The sequence below is a fragment of the Pleurodeles waltl genome, chromosome 1_2 (genome assembly GCF_031143425.1).
Source record: "Pleurodeles waltl isolate 20211129_DDA chromosome 1_2, aPleWal1.hap1.20221129, whole genome shotgun sequence".
NCBI lineage: Eukaryota > Metazoa > Chordata > Amphibia > Caudata > Salamandridae > Pleurodeles > Pleurodeles waltl.
This window is the reverse complement of record NC_090437.1, coordinates 43300285-43322459: the sequence shown is the minus strand read 5'-3', so window position 1 is coordinate 43322459 and position 22175 is coordinate 43300285. Positions and strand designations below refer to the sequence as shown.

At 46.1% G+C, this 22175-nt stretch overlaps 1 protein-coding gene across 9 annotated transcripts in view; it reads left to right on the top strand.

Moving 5' to 3' along the window:
- The window catches only part of PTPN13 (protein tyrosine phosphatase non-receptor type 13), a 1045801-nt gene that overhangs the window by 666600 nt on the left and 357026 nt on the right, over positions 1-22175 (top strand). For 7 of the 9 annotated variants that reach the window (XM_069236135.1, XM_069236122.1, XM_069236127.1 and 4 more), the window contains exons 25-26: positions 4291-4437; positions 15125-15218. In XM_069236135.1, coding sequence (XP_069092236.1) covers positions 4291-4437; positions 15125-15218 — 241 coding nt within the window. The remainder of the gene's footprint in view (positions 1-4290; positions 4438-15124; positions 15219-22175) is intronic. The other 2 variants (XM_069236143.1, XM_069236114.1) reach the window with 1 other exon arrangement.

Below are 22175 nucleotides of genomic sequence, written 5' to 3'. Positions count from 1 at the left end.
GCTTTTCATGTTTGATGTATGCCTGTCCATTGTAACACTTTGGTGGAGAATTAAATCCCAGCACATCCCATGTAATTATGGGTAAGTGCATTAGCCGTTTGTGTTAGGGCAGCATTTTGTGACCAGACCCCCACTGGTCCTTCCACATTGCTGTCATTCAGCATTCCCCTCTCTCTAGCAGTGGATAACCATAAAACATTGCCAAATGTGGCCGAAATATGAAAGTTTTCCAACTCTCCATCCAAGGCTGTGTTGCCCAAGTATCTTGTCCAAACCAGTTCATATGTTTGCCAGAGTGCATCAGGAGGTGGACCTCCAGCCAAGCCTGCCTATTCCCATCCTCCTGTGTCTGCAGGAGCATGACCAGTTGCAAGATGTTGTGCTTTGAATGGTCTTGCCATAGCATAGGCCCCTACGGGACCCATCACCCCCACTGCCTCTAATGTATATATGCATATGCTTACTGCACGTTGACGTCTGACTATTTTTATCTTTAGTGGCGAACACACAGCGTACGGAGCTGCATTCTTGTTGCTTTTTGTGAAGACAGAGGTATTTGACCGGTTTTATCGCAAATGGAGGACGCGTGACTTATTGAACCGCATTTTTGGAATGACAGAGCAGTAGCATTTTTCAAACGGAGAGCTTGAGGGATTAATTTCAAAATAAGACTCCATCTTCGTTGAGTGATCACGTAGATCTTTGCTGTATTTGCATTTAGAGCGAAGGGGACAATTTGTGTGAACTCTATCATTCCACCTGTCTCCAGGGGCCTTTACCCTTAAGGGACCCGGTTAGTTCCTCTGGGAACGAGGTGCCGGCTGGCCTTCGCTATATGAGCAGTTCTTGCAGTTTTCTTACCGGAAGACTAAGGAGTCCAGGTTGTGCCCTTCTATTCTATTAGCGAGTCCTGATGAAGAGCCGCTGGTGATGCTGCAATTGGCCCCTTTCCCTTTCACTGGGTCGAAATGTCAAAATTTTACATAGCCTGAATTGGTTAACTGGTCCACCTAAGGGCAATTATGATTGAAATACTTACCCTTTCCCAGTGAGTTTACATTCAGGTTGTACAGCAGCTGTGAATTACAGGCTTTTGTGGTTTTTGTATTTGATTATGATATGTTTATGATGTCTTCCTTATAGCTTTATTTAATTTCACTCATGGGCACTCTTTCTTGAGCATTTCTTTTTTTCTATGCTTTCTGTCTGGTGCAACCATGTAAAAAATGTAATAAAATGTTTTCTTATTGTTACGTTTATATAAAACAAATTCAGGCATTTACTTTCTTGTGTGTGATAAGTATCGATAGTATGATGTATTGATATTAATATTTCTTATCCCCTACTTCTTGGTTTTGTTAATTAAGGGGAGGATATGCTGATTGATTTAGCCTTGTCGTTTGGATTGGTCTTTCCGACTGGACCACTGTTGTTATGTATCGCAAGCTACCCATGGCCATCGGGTTGTTGCTGGTTCACTCCGTTATTATGTAACATATGCTTACTGCAGGTCCTCCTGGTCCCTGATTTCTAGAAGTCGTCTGCCAGCCTGGGTGTTGGCTCTGCCTATGGTGCTGTGCCTCACTCGAGGCACCTGAGTCACTGGTGTGCGCCTCAGAGTCCCTACCAGGCTCCGAGCCCAGGACTTCAGACATGATCGCCACCATCTGCGCTCTCGCCTCAGCTGCATGTTCCTCTGTGGGGTCGCTATGAGTCTGTCTGCTGCGCCATTGCAGAGTTCTCCTGCATTCCCAGGTCCCCTCTGTCGCCTCATTCTCACGTTGTGTGTCCACACCCTTAGAGTGCAGCCACGTCCAGGACTCCTATGGAGAGTGGAAAAATGTGTTGTCTCCCCCTCCACTACTCGTAGCCGTTAGGGCAATAGGAGAGCTTACCGTGGTCCCAGTGCACACAATTGTCTCTAGGCTGCTAAGTTGGAATTTCTTTGGACCTGGACAGTTGCATTATAATTTGGGTATGCAGGTACAGTGTTTCCAGGGCCATTTGGCTCTGAAGAGTTGCAACTGCAAATCCCTATCACTATAATTGAGCAGCCTTGCAACAATTGGGCGAGGAGATGCGTTCAGCCGAGGCGGACGCCTTAGAATGAGATGCACTCTCTTAGTGGAGAAGAGCATGGAAGTTTGCCAGACAATATTGTCTCTGCTAGCCACTGCTCCAGAAAGAGTTCTGTGTAAGGCCTGACAGGTGAATAGTATTGTACCTGGAGCAGCGGTCTGCATCCTCTGCTCTTCCCTGGAGTTCCTTCGCCTCCACAACCACTTGTCGTAGTTGTTTCTGCACATCCTGTACCATAGGGCATAGTGCGGTTAATGTAGACTCTGTGTCATCCACGAAATCTGATAATTTCTTGTGATCAGAGTGTTGATATTTGTTTCAAGGGTTGCTTTAGTATCGAGAATAGCAAGTAGTGTTTTCTTGAACTGGCCTGTATGTTTCTTCAAGTTTGTTTCCATCTGGAGTAATAAACCCATCCACGACTGGTTTGAGAGTATAGCCTGCCCATTATGAATAGCATAAGGGAACATTTTTGCCAACTTGGGTTTCACCTTTGCAGCCCAGACACTGGTTCTTGGGCCTATAGAACGTGCTAGTAATCCGTGCTGACTTTATCACCTGGTTCCACCAGTGAAGACAACGACGCACCTGTCCATCCCAGCACTGCGAATTGGAATACCTCTTCCTCTGCTTGAGCCGCTCGTGGCACTCTGTCACAGGTGTGGTCTCTGCACTCTCCTCCACCTAGATACGGGGGTGAGAACAGCTCTGCAAGAAGTCTCTCGGACTGCAAAACCAGGGAGCACACTGAAAGCAGCAGAAACCCTCCAGTGTCTGCTAGCACTCGGGCCTAGGTCCCAGACCATCACAGTCCTTAGGGCTCTCTTAACCCTTGTACCCAGCTCGATAGTAGGAGAAGTGTCAATCCCACCTTAGGCTTCTATCCCGCCGGGCCCTTCGGCACTACAGCCCCCCGGATTCAAGTGAGGCTCACACTGCTGCGGGTATGGTTTAGTAAGTTGTGGGATGGATACTGGGACAGTGGAGAAACTCTGGTCTTTTGTAAAGAAGTAGATGGGCTCTCAATTTAGTCGTCTGTGAGCTCCTACAGTTGGAAATGCGTTCACGATTTGTTATGAGCAGGCCTTTGCTACTTTGGCTGGGATCAGCCGACTGAGCGGCTTCCTTGGTTGCAGCTGAGCTCCATCCTTGCCTCCCCTGCTAATCTTTGACAAACATGCATAGTCCAGCAGACTTCCTGCATTGAATTAACATAATTTAAGATTTCTACTTTGCATACATCGATTGGTAGTATTTCCATAGCGCAAATAATCTGATGCATATCCCCATGCATATTGATAAGCAGTTTTTCCCCCATACATTCACTGATCTGTAGCCTTGCTCCTATTATTGTACAAATGTACATTCTTTGCCGGCCTCCCTTCCCAGACAACCAAATAGTGCTGGAATAAAACTGATGTGGAAAATGCTAATATATGTGTGGTCCCGTCTTCAGCTCTCACTACCAAGAAAGCTATTGCGGTTGTATCTGATATGTAAGGATAATATCTACCAACCTTCTTCCAGTGACCACGATCATGCGGCAGCTATGGTAGAGGAAAGAAACATCACTATCCCCTTGCTTGTACTGTAAGGATAGAGCGAGGGTCAGTCAGTCAGTCAGGGAGGGTTGCCTTGGGGCTGACCACAGCAAAACCTAGTCGGAGGGAACCAGAGACTCTAGTAAGAAAGATACTTTATTCTATGTATATCACCTACTTGAGAACAGGTACAGTTACTTCTCTGTTAAAAAATCCTGGAAACGATGCAAGTATGGGGTTGGTAATGATGGCAAAATCACAGTTGTTGGGATAGCTATAGAAGCGCAATACCTGCTGTCAAATTAATGTTTTTAGAGGGAATGCTCTGGTTTTGCTCCTCTGACGCCCGCAGTCAGCTCCATTTTCTGTTTCACGTATTTTAAACAAGTTGATTTCCCCCTTCTGAAGACATTTAAGAATACGTAATGGAGAATCGACAGCTAATCAGGTGTTTTGCTCTGAGTTTGTTAGACCTTTTTTTTTTTAACAACTTGCTCACATCATCCTGTACAAAAGGGTCCTGATTGTTGTTTTCTGTTAGAAAAGATAAATTTGTTCGCCACCTTCGGCATGGCTTGTGGTGATTAGCAGCATATAATTTATGGCATGTTATGATTTCTCTTGTTATTTACCAGGAAACTGTTCTGTTGTGTGTTTTTTTCCCTCACAGGAAAATTCATCATTGAACTCAACTCACAAAATGAGTTTTAAAAAGCCTTCTCCGATGCCGTCACTCAAACCTGGCGATGTCTTTGAAGTAGAACTGGCGAAAAAAGAGAACAGTTTGGGAATTAGTGTCACGGTACTGTTTGACAAGGTTTTTAGATGTTTTCTTTTCTTATTTCTTCTTCAGCTACTTGTTTTTGTTAACTTAAAGCAGCCATTCTGAACAGGTTGCCATTTTTTGTTATATGTTGTGACATTCCGATAGGTCAAGATATTTCACTTGCAACAACATTTTAATATCCGATTTCGTCTGTTTGTGGTTAACGCTCCTTCCACAATCTTTAATCTTATGTAGTTACATTACTGTCACTGGCCAGACTATCGAAGCTCAATTTTTGTCCCACTGGATTATAGTTGGAGTTGCCCTTCCATTTTTGGGGGGAACGTGTACTTACTAAGTCTCAGGCGATGGTTCATTCAGAACTGTGTGTTTTTTCTCTCTGCTTTATATCAAGTACAGGCACATATTTTTCATTACAAGTTAGCAGGATATCAATAACCCCACTCTTTGCTCCTAACTTCAATCATTGTAATTCTCAGTACTGGCTAGAATGTCCAATAGTTCAACCAAATATTGTTGCAGTCGGACATTAGGAACCTTAGACCCTAAAAGATACGAACGTTGACATTTTAAGACTTGTTCAGCATGGTTGTTTTAAGTAAAAAAGTAATAAATGTGTCTGGTTATTGCAGTTTACTCCTCAGGTTTGCATATTCTTTGCATGCATTGTGTGAAACGGCAGTCAGATGTTTAAATGGGAAACATTTTTATGTTGAAATACAAGCTTAATTAGACTCACCTCTAATTCCAAAAGCTACAGAAATCATCCCAGTTGGTGAGAAGTTTAAAATGGGATTTATTTTCATTGGAAGGGCTTAGTTGAAATATATGTTTCTGATGGATACAACTACCTGTGGATTCCTCACCTCATGAATACTCCCATGGCGCCAGCATTCTACGGAAATCTTCTTACTAGTCTCTGCACGTCGACGAGGACGTCACTGTCTCGCACGCGACGCCGTCTGACGTCATACAGGCAATAAGAGGTCCTCGACGACGTGCGGACGTCAGTTCCCTTTTTTCCGTGCATTCGAAACGGTTATCTTCGAGGGAGCAACTGTTACTCTTGCGGTTACAGTGTATATCTTGCTGCGTACTCTTTCTCTGTGGAAATAATGTCGCAGAGAAAGTCTGGATTTAAGCCTTGTCGTGAGTGTGGAGGCAAGATGTCGGTGACGAATCCTCATTCCGATTGCCTTTGGTGTTTGAGCTCCGACCACGACGTCTCGACTTGTGATTCGTGTCAGCACATGAATCCGAAGGCCATTAAAGAACGCGAGGCGAAGCTGTTTATGGCCAAGTCAAAGGAGAAGCATCACAAGAAAAAGTCTTCTCCAAGACATCGGCGTCATCGAGACTCCCGGCGCCGTAGAGAATCTCGGCGTCATTCAAGGGAGGCTCGTTCCAGGTCTCCGGATCGGCGCCGGAGGACATGGGAGGTCAGCCCCACGGTGACGCCGCATCCTTCGACGCCGTTGCTCTCTCCGACGTCTCCAACTTCGCCTGGACAGGCGTCGGTGATTGAGGTATTGGAGCCTCAGGTGTTTTCTCCGGCGCAGACGCCGAGGCCGGCGTCGGGGTCGCCTCCGAGTCAGGCACCCCAGTATCCGGCTTTTCCCACCCCTGGAGCCGATAGTTCCGCATTCTTGAATGCGATGTATGCCATCTTCCAACAGATGGCTCCAGGGGGTGCTCCGGCTGGGCCTTTGGCCTTTTCTTTGGGTGATCCTGCGCCTCTTCGGCCGGCACCCTTTATGCCCTTTCTCCCGTTTGGGAACGTGGGCTCGGCGCCAGTGTCGGCGCCGGTGGCCGCTCCGATGGCTTCGGAGGGATTGGCCCCAGGGATTTCCATCCCGTCGACGTCGAGATTTCGGCCTGTGACTCCGGTGGGTCCATCCGTTTCATCTGCTCTTCAGTCGGCGCCGAAGTTACCTGTGGCGCCGGATGCGGCGTCGGTGGCTTCGGAAGATCGGCGCCGATCTCCGACTTCGGCGGAGGTGTTGTCGACTCCGCGGATTGAGCAACGACTGCATTCAAGGAGGCGTGCTCTCCGGGTACTAGAGGAGCAGGAGTACCAACGAGCCCTAGAGGAAGGAGAGCTAGAGGACTCGGGTGATGGGCTGCGTGGACTGGAGTCGGCCAGTGGGCTGGACACTTCCCCTGAGTGGGACTTTTCGTCCCCGGGGGAATATACCGAGGAAGCTGCTTCCTTTCATACAGTGGTACGGAAGGCAGCTAGTTTTTTGGACCTGCCTTTGCCGGTGGTGGAGGCGAAACAAAACCTTTTGACAGAGGTGTTGCATCCGGCCTCAGCCGCGGCGGAGCCTCTATTACCTTTTAATGACGCTCTGCTGGATCCGGTTTTAGAGGTGTGGAAGAAGCCGGCATCTTCCCCAGCAGTTCACAGAGCCGTGGCCAGGAGGTATCGGACGGCTCCAACTGATCCTGGTTTCCTATCTAGGCACCCTACGCCGGAGAGCTTGGTTGTGCAGGCCTCCTGTTCGTCCAAATCAGCGCCTGGTTCTTTCCCGACGGTGCCTGGGGACAGAGACTCAAAAAAGCTAGAGGCGCAGTCGAAGAAGATTTTTTCGTCCTGCAGTCTGGCGTTAAAAGCCACTAATGCGACCTGTATCCTGGGGAGGTATATTCATGCTCTGATGGATGACATCTCCTCTTCGTTTACAGAGCTTCCCCAGGGTCTTTTGGATCTTGTCTCTGATGCCCAGGCTGCTGCGACCCAAATTATCCAGACGGGACTGGATACCACCGACTCGGTAGCCAGAGCAATGGGCACAACTGTGGTGGAAAGGAGACAGGCCTGGCTACGTAACTCGGGCTTTTCGGCAGATGTACAGTCCACATTGTTGGATCTCCCGTTTGATGGGGACAAACTGTTTGGGGCTAAGGCTGATTCGGCCTTGGAACGTTTTAAGGAGAGCAGGGCCACGGCTAAGTCGTTGGGACTCCAAGCTCCTTCTTCCACGGCCTCTTCCAGATTCTTCAGGAGGTTTCGTGGATTTGGGCGTGGCTCTTCCTCCTCTTCCTTTCGGGGAAGATATCAGCAACCTGCCTCTTCCCACCCCTATAGATCTTTTAGGGGGAGGGGTAGGGTCCGCACCAGGGGAGCCTCTCAGCAGCACTCTGCCTCTTCCTCATCCTCTGGCGGGGTGCAGCAGGGGAAGCAGCCTTAGGCTTCCACCATTTCCCACTCACTCCTCTCCTGTAGGGGGAAGATTACAGCATTTTCTCATCAAATGGGAGACTGTTACGTCGGACACTTGGGTTCTCAGTGTTGTGGGAAAAGGCTACACCCTTCCCTTTCGGGAGTTTCCGCCCCTCATCCCGCCCCGCCCTTCGTATTGTTCACAAGAACACCTCCTGTTGCTAGAACAGGAGGTGGAAGTCCTCCTTTTAAAGGGCGCGGTGGAGTTGGTCCCGGAGCAGGAAAGGGGTCAAGGAGTTTACTCAAGGTATTTCCTGATTCCCAAGAAGGATGGTCGTTTGAGACCAATTCTGGACCTGAGGATCTTGAATTGGTTCCTCAAGCAGGAAAAGTTCAAGATGCTGACCCTAGCACAGGTGCTTTTGGCGTTGAACATGGAAGACTGGATGGTGTCTGTCGACTTGCAGGATGCTTACTTTCATATCCCGATACTCAAGTCACACAGGAAGTATCTCCGGTTTGTGGTGGGATCGCAACACTACCAGTTTGCGGTCCTTCCGTTTGGTCTTACTTCAGCACCTCGAGTCTTCACGAAGGTGATGTCGGTGGTTGCGGCAGAGCTCAGAAGGAAGGGGATAGCAGTATTCCCTTACTTGGACGATTGGTTGATCAAAGCCAAGTCCCCGGAGCTTGTGTTGCGTCATCTGCAGTCAACAACCCAGTTGTTGTTCGACCTGGGCTTTTCGGTGAACGAGCCCAAATCTCACCTGGAGCCCTCTCAGCGCCTCCTGTTCATAGGGGCAGTACTGGATACGACATTGGGTCGGGCCTTTCCTCCGCCTCAGCGGATTCAAGATATTCAGGATTTGGTTCCAATGTTTCGAAACGGAGCGGTAGTTCCAGTCCTCAAGGTCCTTCGTCTGCTCGGTCTTTTTGCCTCCTGCATTCTGTTGGTCACGCATGCTCGCTGGCACATGAGGGCTCTTCAGTGGTGCCTCCGAAGGCAGTGGTCTCAACACAGAGGGGATCTAGAGGGTACTGTCAAGATCTCCAGAGATGCTGCTGTGGATTTGAAGTGGTGGATTGCAAGCAACAATCTTTCACAAGGAAAACCGTTCCAGCAGTCGCCACCAGTGGCCACAGTCATAATGGATGCTTCCACTCTAGGGTGGGGAGCTCATCTGGGGGATCTGGAGATCAAAGGTCTTTGGTCTCCAGAGGAACAGATTTTTCACATCAATCTGTTAGAGTTACGGGCTGTACGTCTGGCTCTCAAGGCCTTCCTCCCTTCCCTTCGTGGTCAGTCGGTACAGGTCCTAACGGACAATACTACCACGATGTGGTACATAAACAAGCAGGGAGGAGTGGGGTCGTACCTTCTCTGCAGAGAAGCTCTTCGACTATGGTCCTGGGCAAAGGACCATCGGATTTGCTTGATAGCAAACCATCTGGCCGGAGTCTTGAACGTGCGTGCGGACAGTCTCAGTCGCCACTTCTCGGCAGACCACGAGTGGCGTCTCCATCCAGATCAAGTCCGTTTAATCTTCCAGAAGTGGGGGTTTCCTCGGGTAGATCTGTTCGCCACTCGAGAGAACGCGCATTGTCCGTTGTTCTGCAGCCTTCAGTATCCGATGCAGGAAGCGTTGGGGGACGCGTTTCAAATGACCTGGTGCGGCCAGTTGCTTTACGCGTTTCCTCCCATACCCTTGATTCCTCGAGTATTGAGGAAGATTCGCCAAGACCGGGCTCTAGTAATCGTAATAGCTCCGGATTGGCCAAGGAGGGTGTGGTACTCCGACCTTCTCCAACTCTCAACGTGCCCGCCGCTCCGTCTCCCTTTCAGGGCAGACCTCCTCTCGCAGTCGCAGGGGCAGGTTCTACACCCCAACCTCCAGAGTCTGCACCTACATGCCTGGAGATTGAACGGGGCAACCTGAGTTCCTTCTCTCTCCCGCCTGAGGTAGTGGATGTTATATTAGCGGCCAGGCGACACTCCACTAAATCTATCTACGCTAATAGGTGGTCTAAATTTGTTGCGTGGTGTGGAGAGAGGCAGATTGATCCTTTACAAGCTCATCTATCGGACGTTTTGTCTTTTGCTCTATCTCTGGCGCAGAAAGGTTGTGCAGTGGCTACCATTAAAGGTTATTTATCGGCCTTGTCAGCCTTCATATGTCTTCCAGACCAACCATCTTTATTTAAATCCCCTATTATCAGATTCTTGAAAGGTCTTCTAAATCAATATCCTCCAAAGCCATTCGTTATGCCGCAATGGGATTTGTCCTTAGTCCTGACTTTCCTTATGGGGTCCCCTTTTGAACCTATGCATTCTTGCCCCTTAAGGTATTTGTTTTTAAAAACAGTCTTCCTGATAGCTATAACATCAGCAAGGAGAGTGAGTGAGTTGCAGGCCTTATCAGTAAAACCCCCTTATACAACTTTTTATGGGGATAAGGTGGTGTTGAGGACCAAGGCTGCTTTCCTCCCGAAGGTTGTTTCACCCTTCCATTTGGCTCAGGCAATTACTTTGTCCACGTTCTATCCTCCGCCTCATCCTTCCAAAGAGGAAGAAAGACTGCACCGTCTGGATCCAAAGAGAGCGTTGAGCTTCTTTATCAATAGAACAAAGGATTTCAGGCTGGAGGATCAGCTGTTTATTGGATACGTGGGCAAGAGGAGAGGAAAGGCAGTCCACAAGAGAACACTATCCAGGTGGGTTGTTCTTTGCATTAAAATATGTTACTCTTTGGCAAAGAAGGATCCTCCTGAGGGCATTAGAGCTCATTCCACCAGAGCTAAGTCGGCCACTTCGGCCTTAGCCAGAGGTGTTCCTGTGGTTGACATCTGCAAGGCCGCAACTTGGTCGTCCCTTCACACTTTTGCAAAACATTACTGTTTAGATTCTGAGGTTAGAAGGGACGGCCATTTTGCACGGTCAGTGCTGCAGGATTTCTTGGTTTGACCATTTAGGCACCCACCGCCGGGCGTGGTACTGCTTTGGGACTCTATTCATGAGGTGAGGAATCCACAGGTAGTTGTATCCATCAGAAGAACGAGTTACTTACCTTCGGTAACGACTTTTCTGGTGGATACATTAGCTACCTGTGGATTCCTCACGGTCCCACCCGCCTCCCCGTTGCCTTTATGGTCTTGCCAAGTAATCCTTGAGTGCGCTCCTCTTGATCTTTGAGGGTGCAATAGATGTATATATATAATATATTTATATATATATATGGGTATATGTGTATATATTTTTATGTATATACTTGGTGTGTGTATATATTTTTAAAAGAAAGAGTTTTATATATATATATATATATATATATATATATATATATGTACATAAAAAAGATTTACAGTTATTCATACAATGTGGTGTATTTTTACAATATAATGGATGTTGCTTTGTTCTTTCATTGCGTTGCCTGGTTGTTCTCATGCACGTAAAAAATGATTGGTACTGACGTCCGCACGTCGTCGAGGACCTCTTATTGCCTGTATGACGTCAGACGGCGTCGCGTGCGAGACAGTGACGTCCTCGTCGACGTGCAGAGACTAGTAAGAAGATTTCCGTAGAATGCTGGCGCCATGGGAGTATTCATGAGGTGAGGAATCCACAGGTAGCTAATGTATCCACCAGAAAAGTCGTTACCGAAGGTAAGTAACTCGTTCGTCTGACTTATTCATTCATATCATTTCATCTCAAGACCGATGGTGCTTTGCAACTTTGCAACTTTGCAGTGCCTGTTAAGGATTGGCTAGAAGGTGAGGGGCTGTAAGGTGTTTGTTGGGCTCCAGTAGGATCCCATGAACAAGCTTCCAAACTGTGGTAAATTATTTCCTGACTTGCACCAGTACCTGTGTCCACTAGCATAACATGAAGGCATCTTTTGCAGTGAACTCGTGGATTTACATGGCAGCCGCCCTACAGCTCGCTCATTTGATCCAGCATTGTTTAAAAGAGATAAAAAAAAAATCTCCTCTCAAACATATAATTGTGATTAATATGACATAACCAGGAAATTGAGTGCCATACAAAACACTGCTAAAACCTTCCCACCAAATTATAACCCGAACTGTTTTTTCCTTCACATGGCTGATAGTTTTGTGTCTGAAGGCATTTGTATTGGATATGTAGCTGACAAGCTTCACCTGCCACATCTCGATAAGAGGTTGTGATATTCTGTAGATTGGGATTTAGGGTGGGCTCTGCTTTGATTCCAGGCAAAAAAAATTGTCGCTGTGCTGTTAAAACCTTAAAATGTGCCTGTGGCATCATCCTAAATTGGAGTAAAATAGAAGTAACACATGTAGCTGATCTTTTTGTTGCTCTCCTAATGCAGCAGACGGATTTGTGATATTGATGAGTCAGTGACGTTCAGGAGTAAAAAAAAAAAAAAAAAAAAAAAGGTGGGTTTAGCAGGTGTTCTGAGCATTCTGTGGCATTACAGAAGGCTGTCACTGCTGCTTTACAGGAGTCAAATTTGAATTGTTAATCTTTTGTCTAACTCTTATTGATATAGTTTGTGCTTTCTTTTGCTGTGAGCCCTCTGGATAATTTAAGCTTTGTTAAACTTTTCAACTTTGTTGTTCTATTAGTTTATAATTTTATCAAAATACAACTCTCCTCTGCCGTTTACTTTGCAACAACGGTGTGTTCTCCGTTTGGTATATGCGGTCTGCCTGCCTCCCCGCTCAACAGCCCAATCAACCCATTAAAATGAAAGGAAACTGGCTTGGGCTTCAGTGAGGTTAGGACACCCATACTGCATCAAGTCGTATACATGGTACGCATAGGTATTGCTGCCAAACACTTATGTATTTGCCCTCACCGTTTTTTTTTTTTTAATTCTATACATTTGGCTCCTTCTCCTCAGCTTACTTTCCAGATCAAATAAAATCATGATGGAAAGGCTTTGTGGAATATGTGAGTCTTGTACTAGTACACAAACAATGTGGAACTTGCAGTGTAAGTCTAGTCCTAGCAGGAACAAGTGCCACACTTCCAACGATGCTTTTAGGAATTTCCATGGGCATATTTTACGAACTACCCAACGTGTGAATAGGCACATGTCCACTCAGGACTTAGTGATGTGTTCTCCCGTCCTCTTGATAACGTTGCCTCCTTTTTCTGTAATCGTCAGCACACATTTAAATACCCTGCCTGAAGATCTGCAGCATCTGTAACATCCCCTCCCTCACACCCTTCTATTTGGGTACGTTCAGCCACCCTGGCAGGCTTCAGTGCTTAGCCATCCTTCTGTATTTTGTTGCTTTATACATTTTGATGGATTAATAGGCAAATCATTTTTCGTCTCACAAAGGTCTTTTAGGAGAATTCTGGCCTTTTGACACCCTTGGCGTGGCGTGTTGCCATCACTCTAGCGTTTCTCTGCAATATTCTTTGCGTCCATCACAGTATGTGTAATATGTTTCAGTAAAAAACACAAGACCAGTTTAAATGTGTCTGGATTGATATTTGTGCAGGGATCTATATGAGCACTGTAGTTACAGAGGTCTTACTTTATTGATCAAACGACTTCCGATTGGGATTTTCTAGACAGGGCCCCTACATTACATCAGATTACTTGGTCCTCCTCCTATTTTTTTCAATGTTTGTAATTAAAGACGTTTTGATATAATAAAACTAAATGCAAGAGGCCCATCTATCCAGCCCACATACATTGTAGGTACTAACTTTAAGTACTTAACATAGCTAAACGGCTAAGGTGGCTCTTAATCAGCTGAGACTGTAGTACAACGTAAGCAGCTGTAATATTTATTGTCATTTGCTTTGACAGTTGTCCAGGGGGCCTCTGGTAGTCTACCATGTGTAGCTTTCTGTCAAAAATCCCGACAAGACAATGCTTCTGTTCAATTATATTTGGTTCTCTTGGGATAACTTGCTGTGGATGAACATCCTAAATTATACAAAAAAGTGATGGGTAAAATGCTTGAATTAATCTCAACCACTGTTAGTTACTCTGGGCTGCATCCCAGTCCATCGTTATTTTGCACACCATGCCACCTCAGTTTGGACCCAGCCATATACAAATCTGTCTTGACCCTTTGCAATGGAAACCATCCAGCCTGAACTTGCAGACCCTCCTTAAATCAGAGCACAGCTACACAGGACTGGTTTCACCCTGATTAGGGCTCATCAGCCAGCTATAGCTTGTTTGCAGCTCCATATTGTGCATGGCACAAGGCCTGGGCTACTTAGGGCGGCACACTGAAATATACAAAAAAGTGATGGGTGGAATGCTTGAATCAATCTCACACACTGACAGTTACTCAGGGCTGAATCTCAGTCCATTGGTATTTTGCACATCATGCCACCTCCGTTTTGCAACCACATGCAAATCAGTCTTGGCCCAGCTCCAATGGGAACAGCCCAGCCTGAACTGCCAGGCTACGTCCTCCTTGAATCGGAACACAAACAACCTGAGAGTGTCTCCAAGTAACTACCAGCGGCTGAGATAAATTCATGCATTCCATTCATCTCTTTTTTTGTATACTGTAAGTGAACATCCTTCACCAAAACTACCAAATATATTCAGTTTATTTTTATGTTTGGTTCATCTCCAACATTGCCCGGGTGGCCTATATCAGGCTTGCTAAACCCAAGGGTAAAGAAAAGGCATCTTCTGCCCCACTCAGAAACAACTATGGGTCAAGAGGCACTTAGGTCTGTGTTTTTTGCATTCATTTCAGTGCTACACGGTTGTTTCAGTAGTCTCCCTTCATTACAAACTTTGATATAAATGACAATCATTTAGATGGAACAGAGGACACTACTCATGAATTTGCCTTAAGTTAATGAAGAGTTCAGTACATCAAAATGCAAGAATCTGCATATCAACTAATTGTAAATATCTGCCTTTTAGTATTTTCCCTAAAATCCCTAGGGCAACGCCCAAATTATGTTTTTCCATGCTTACTCATACGTCCCTACATTTACTACTGCAAATTGTCTGCCGTTTGAGCAATCCATAGACGCACGTATGTGCATTTTATCCTTTTCCCTTTTTTCCGCAAATAACAGCATGTTTTTAGATTGTGGGTTGAAAGAGCCTTCTACTACAATCCCTAAAAATATGTGTTTGCTTTGGGATCTTCCCACTTTGTTGCAGATCTATTCCAATGCTTTCAAAGACAAAGGTTTAGGAAATGCATGCAGCAAATTCAAACTTTGTGGGTTTCCCCGACATTCTTCTTGTCTACTGGTTTTGTAACACCCGTTGAACCACCCTTTTACTAGATTCTAGTAACTGGGAGGATTTTCAGCAGTGGTGAATGGAGTTTTCAAATGGAATATTCTGCAAACTCCATTTACACGATTCGAGGCCTGCAGTTGCACATTTTACACAACCACAAAAATGTTTGAGAAGGAGGATAATCAAATCTGTCTCTCTGAGATCACAGTATAATCTTGGCTCAGCAAATACTCCAAATCACACCTCTAGGTCAAAGAGGGGAATGGGTTATAATGTCTAGTGAATGAGTTTTGTAACAATATCTCAAAGATACTTCTTTTCTTTTTGATATGTGTAGGGTGGAGTAAATACGAGTGTGAGACACGGTGGAATTTATGTAAAAGCTATAATTCCTAATGGAGCAGCCGAGCACGATGGCAGAATTCACAAAGGTAAATAATTTAACATGTCCAGTAGGTACCTAGAAGTAAGACTGTTGTATATTCATGGAACTCGTCACCATAATTATTATGGAAAAAAGGTGTTTTATGGTTACTAATCGGGGGGGGGCTCTGTTAAATAACTTTAAATTTTAACTATACACGTTTCCTAGCATACTCCTCTTCTGTCTCCGAATTTATGTAATCTGGACCATCGTCAGCTCATTAGTTGGGGTGAAAATCACATTTGCAGTTTTGAGGAAACTGAAATCAGGAGACCATATATGAATGTCTATGTGTGCCATGGCGTTTCACCTAGAGGCTTAGCAGACAGCAGGGGAGGAACCTAATAGGAGTTATGGTTCAACTTTTTTGCCTCTGATGTGGGTAATTAGAGGAAAGTTTGAATGTTGGTTTCCTGGATAACGTCCTCCGGTTGGCTCTGGTATTGCATAGACTTCCACACTCAAATCCTGCACAAGTCGAGAGGAATACCCAGGGGCTAAGGTATCCGAAAAATACTTTGCCTGCTTCTGCACCATTTTTTGACCTGATGTGAGGGCCAGAGCCTTAGCCATAAATATTTAAAGGCATAGCTATAAAAAATGTAACTTAATGACTCTCTGATGCCTTCTAGCTGTTCTGTGGCCATTGGCCACCACAGGCGCAACTCAATGAAGCAGTGTAATAGCTGTGAATTGGAATGGGCTCCTGGCTGCAGCCTCAGCTTACTAGATCCCAAATGGAACACTGTACACTTTTGTCACTTGACATTGTGCTTTCCATGCCGTGGATGTAGTTTTTACACCATATAGTATGGCCTTATGTGATTGATAAATATGCTTTTGGAATATTAGCCGATCCCTACCTGTTTTAGTGGGTCAGAGTACATACACTGGGCACTGGGCACTGGACACCAGTGCTCCAGTGTGCAGTTTATAAAAACCAGCAAAACAGTTCTGCGAAACAAAAAAAATCGGGTGACTACGCAAGAGAGGCATCTTCTCACGCCAGTAGGGAACTAATTTGGATCAAGCCCATACTATAGGGGAAAATTAAGTATCTTCTTCACATTTCAAGCAAGCACATGAGATGCCTGAGTAAATTCATTGTAATCATTTTGGGCTAAGTAAATTTGATGAGGATAATGGAACGTAACCTATTTGAGCCATGCATTTTTGGAGATTTTCTTTCAACTATCTTTACCCTATCCCATTATTTACCCTTAATGTTTTTCCAAGGTTTTTCCCCATCTAGGCCTGATGGAGGCATTCTGGGTGAATAAGTTTAGCTGTAGAGTTCTTTGCCTCATAGCTCTATGCCATTATCTAGAGTTAGAGCTGGTGTGCTTCAACTGTTCTATAGTGCAAAGTTGACCCAAGGACACTAGATTGCTTTACATGAGCACCGGATTACATTACACAAGCAAAAACATTTTTGGGCCTGAGTAAATTAAGCAATCTGCCCAAAATCTCAGGGTGTTGAGTAAACACTGGGATTCGAACCTGGTTCCCTTGTTCCAAACTCGGCAGCTTAGGCCATAGGCCACATCTCCTATTTGTGTCTATATGTGAGGAATTGTCCAAAAGGTCAACTTACATAAAGCAGTAAGTCAGTAAGTTTAAAACCAGTAGGCCTCATAGGGTATTTTACAGTCTATCCACTTTGTTTTGTGAAAAGACCCAAACTTCAGTGTCAACCAATCAGGATTCAGCCCCTCCCAAACACTCCCAACAGAGGCTGAATTCCCTCAGATTTTCTACCGCACGTCGTGTGAAGGGAGTCTCCCTGAGCTCTGCTCAGTTTACCTTATTTCTGACTGAAAATTGTTTCTCTCAGGAAACTAGCTTTACAGCTTTATCATGTCTGCAAAGACAAAAAAGGGTCTGTTCAGAGACTGTGACAGTTGTGGGAAGAAGAGACTGCATGTTGATGACCCCCACAAGAAATGCATCTATTGCCTCCATCCAGACCACAAGGTGAGAGACTGCAAGATCTGTTGTACCTTTAGTCAAAAAACCCTCAAGGACCGTGAGGGTAGACTTCTCTTATGGCTGCAGAAACAGAAAGCCATGGAGCATCCTTCCTCAGACGAAAGTGAAGCGTCATCTCATGCTTCTCACCCTCCGAAAAGAGCAGGTGAAAGAGGGAGAGTGTCTGGTGAGCCACCAAGGAAGATGCCCAAGAAGATAAAACAAGTCTCTACTGAGACAAAAAAGGATGTTTCCCATTCAGAGACAAAAAAGGTTCATTCAGAGCCTACTACGCCTTTGCATAGGAAAAGCACCTCAAAAAAGACATCCCTGTCTCTGTCACCCCAGAAAAAGTCTCTTCAGGGAAAAAACACCCGTCGACGACCACCCCGTCGGCGACGGTGTCGACGGTGACATCTACTACAGTGTCGTCCACGTTCACAACAGCGGTCTCACCGATGATCATGACTTCGTCGCCGTTATCGTCGACGACGATAATTACGGCAAAAATATTTTAAAAGGCTTTGTCGGCAAACACATCGTCGACGGCGGAGGCCTCCTGGGTCCACCAATCGACCAGGGCACTCCCGTCTATGAAGCACCTCTCAATGAGGTTTAAGAAGGCACTGCTGACGACGGCACCTACAGAGGATACGTCGATGACACAACGGTCGACGAACACACCGTCGACGAAGGGCCCATCGACGAAGGTCCCGTTGACAAAAACACCGTCAGTGACGGATCCGTTGACGAGGGAACAGCATATCGTCCACAGCATTGGCAATGTATAGACCATCGACCTTCCTGGATACTCCACCGCACCAATCGTCAACTAGTCTGCCTTATCCTCAAGACGACTCCACCAGGTTCTTACCCCTTTCACTTATCACCATGGGGGACAAAGCTTCTGATATTCTGCCAATGCATACCTCCCCAAGCAAGGTATTGCCATACCCCCACAACATCTCTTAGATAATGATGATGATGATGCGTACTCCCAAAACGAGGGAATGTTTGGGGCAGCTACTAGCCCGTCTCAACTCCATGTCAAATGCCATGATTTTGATGATGAGGAGGAACAGCATTACCAGCCTAGTTATGCCTCAACATCCTACCCACAGGCAGAACAACAATCGCCCCTCTCCATGCCTAGCACACTAGTAGCAGACCTACAATATATGCTTAATGACTACTATAAAAGGTTTCCACCATCAACGCAGACCACGCCACGCCACCTAGACCTGAAAGCTACCAGACACCTCGTCAAACCCAGACTACTAATCTTCCGGAAACACCACAGGCTAGCATACCGGTAACTAGCCAAACGCAGGAAGCTCATCCCTCGTCAGACGACGAAAGGGAAGAGGGTGAGCTAAGAGATTCTGCGACTAGCGAATGGGATGATTATCTCGTCCCCACACCATCTCCACCTCCAGCAGGTCCAGTAGATTCGCCTCCAGAAGACATAGGAGGTTTTCATAATCTGATAGAGAGGGCGGCGAAGTGTTTTGGCCTTTCAATAATCTCTCATGAAACAGTGTTTTCTGTACGACTTCAAAGAGCCATCAAAGAGATCAGTAAGAGCTATACCCATAGTAGATTTCTTATGGCAGGAGGGTTTGAAGGCAATGAAAAATCCTGCAACATGCCTTCACAAATGCCAAGATTAGAGAAGAAGTACAAGGCCCCAGATGATTCTCCGGCCTGTTTAGTGTCACAGCCAAAACCTGATTCAGTGATATCACAGGCGGCGCAGCGACTTTCCAGAAACCCCTCCGCACCTATAGCATCTCCCCCAGACAAGGAAGGGAGGAGATTAGACAACATCGGTAAAAAATTCTCCTCTGTAGCAGCGGTCACAGTTAAGGCGGCTCCACAGTTAAGGCGGCTAACTCCCTCGCCATCCTGGGAAGATATGATCGCCAAATGTGGGCAGACATGTCTGCCTTTTTGGATCTCCTGCCAGAGGACGTCAAGGTGGAAGCAAAAAAGGTGTTGCAGGAGGGAAAAAGGGTTGCCGCAGAGATTATAGACAGCGCAATAGACATTTCTCTAACTGGCTTCAGGCAATTGGCTGGCGCAGCAGCCCTGCGCAGGCAAGGATGGCTAAAGGCTACATCATTTCGACCGGAAGTCCAGAGTCGCGTTCTCGACATGCCTTTTGATGGAGAGAGTTTGTTTGGGAAGCATGTCGACATGTTACAGGCCATCAAAACTGATACGGATACGGCAAAATCTCTAGTTACCCTTCAATATAAAAACAACCTTTTCGTGGAGCAAGGGGAAGAGGAAGTTACTCCTTTCGAGAGGGATACCAACAGTACAGATCCTAGTATCAGTCTTCCTCCACAGGACCAGTACCCCCAGCAACAGCAGCATTACAGGTTACTACCGGCTGCAGCTTATAAACATCCAACTAGAGGAAGAGGAGCTGCCCGAGGAAGAGATACGGGCAGAAAACAATGACCCGCCAGTCATCTCAGCACTTCCCCACCCACCAATATCGAGGGTCAGAGGTCGCATCACTTCCTATTTCCTCAAATGGGAGGCTATAACATCGGACAGATGGGTGCTCGATATAGTGGCCAGAGGTCATACTCTGGAATTCACGCAAATGACACCAATTGTTCCTCCATCGGGCCCACCACTCCGGAGGATGAACCAACTCCTCAAGGAAGTAAAAGTGATGCTGAGCAAAGGAGCGATAGAGCCAGTCCCTTTTTCTCAAAAGAACAGAGGATTCTATTCCTGCTTCTTTCTGGTAAGAAACCCTCCGGAGACTGGCGCCCCATCCTGGACTTAAGAGCACTAAACAAGTTTCTAAAGAAACAGTCGTTCAGGATGGTAACACTTCAGGATGTCCTGCGTCTTTTAAATGCTGGAGATATGATGGCATCCCCAGACCTCCAGGATGCTTACTTTCATATTCACATACATCGCAAACACCGCAAATTCCTCAGATTCAGAGTGGGTGGTATGCACCTCCAATTTCGAGTTCTCCCATTCGGTCTCAAATCGGCCCCCAGAATCTTCACAAAAATGTTGGCTCCAGTAGCAGCGCATCTCCACCAGTCAGGTATCCAGGTTTTTTCTTACTTGGACGACTGGCTCATAAAGGCACCCCCAAAGCCGCAAGCAATACGTCATATTTCGTATTGCCTTCAATTGTTAAACAGCCTGGGGTTTGTAGTCAACTACCAGAAATCTCAGCTTCACCACAAACAAGTATTAAACTTCTTAGGAGCAATACTAGACACAGTCCACAACAAAGCGTACCCATCTCACGAGAGGAAACAAAAACTAACCTCCTTAGCAGGCAGACTCTCCACAAAAAAGTTTGTTTCAGTCCGCATCTACAAATCATTGCTAGGGATGATCTCATCTTGCATTCCGCTAGTCTCAGACTGCAGGCTCCATATGCGACCCCTGCAAGAGCAATTGGACATACAATGGACCCAGATCAACGGTTCGTTTGAAGACAAGATTCACATAACACCTCTAATGCAAAACACTATGAGGTGGTGGGCGACTCTAACCAATTTGTCAAACGGACTTTCATTCCTTCATCAAACACCCAGTTACATAGTAACAACGGATGCCTCTCTCGAAGGATGGGGTGCACACTGCCAGGACCTGCAAATCAGCGGATCCTGGAATGCAAAAGAGGTTCAACTCCACATCAATTACCTAGAACTCAAAGCGATACACTTAGCTCTAAAAGCTTTCCTGCCAAAACTACAAAATTCAAGCGTCTTAATCAGGACGGACAACACAACCAGCATGTTTTATCTAAACCAGCAAGGAGGCACGAGATTCCTACAACTCTCGCAGCTAGCTCAAGAAATCTGGACATGGGCCATCAAGCACAATATTTCACTCAAAGCGGAGCATGTGCCAGGACAAACCAACGTTCTGGCAGACACCCTGAGCAGGACAGTGATACCTTATCACGAGTGGGAGCTAGACCAGAAAATTCTCAACCAACTTTTTCTATTATGGGGCAAACCGAACCTAGACCTATTTGCCATTCTAGAGAACAAGAAATGCCAGTATTACGCAAGTTGGCCTCCCCAGAAAGGTTCGTGGGGGAATGCGTTTTCGATGAGATGGTCCGGGGTTTATGCCTACGCTTTTCCTCTGATCCCGCTCATTCTGAGAGTCATCAACAAACTAAAGACGGAGGGGTGTTGCCTCCTATTCATAGCTCCCAGATGGCCCAGACAAGTCTGGTACACGGAGCTCCTAATGCTCTCCGAACAGCCACATGTGCAACTCAGACAGAGTCCGACTCTCTTGACGATGCACCAGGGACAAGTCAGGCACCCAGATCCGTCATCTCTTCATTTGTCGGCTTGGCTCCTGAATACAATGAGTATTTGGATCTCAACATTTCCTCTGAGTGTAGAGACATCTTATCAAAAGCTAGAGCTGACACTACCAACAAAACCTATAGACTTAAATGGAAAAGTTTTTGTATATGGTGTGCAGCAGAAGCCGTACATCCCTTTTCTGCTCCTCCAGAGCAGATACTTCCATATCTCTTACTCTTGGGAAAGTCAGGACTTTCATAGTCCTCCATTCGAGTGCATCTGGCAGCAATCTCGAGGTACCGCAGATCACCACACAGGGTCTCATTATGTTCCACAAGAATTGTCAAGCAATTCATGAAAGGCCTTTTTCGTGTTTTCCCGCCAGTTAGAAAACCTCTGCCGTTATGGTCCCTGAATGTTGTATTAAAGCAGCTCATGAAAGCTCCCTTTGAGCCGATCCACAGAGCTGATCTAAAATTCATCTCATGGAAAACAGCGTTACTACTAGCTCTTACTTCAGCCAAAAGAGTCAGCAACATTCAGGCTTTCACTGTCAAACAGCATTTCCTCCAATTCACAATTCAGGTGTGATCCTGCGAACAAATCCTAAGTTCATCCCGAAGGTTCCTTCAACGGTTCACTTGAACGAACCAGTCATCTTAAAAACCTTTTTTCCAAATCCGCAA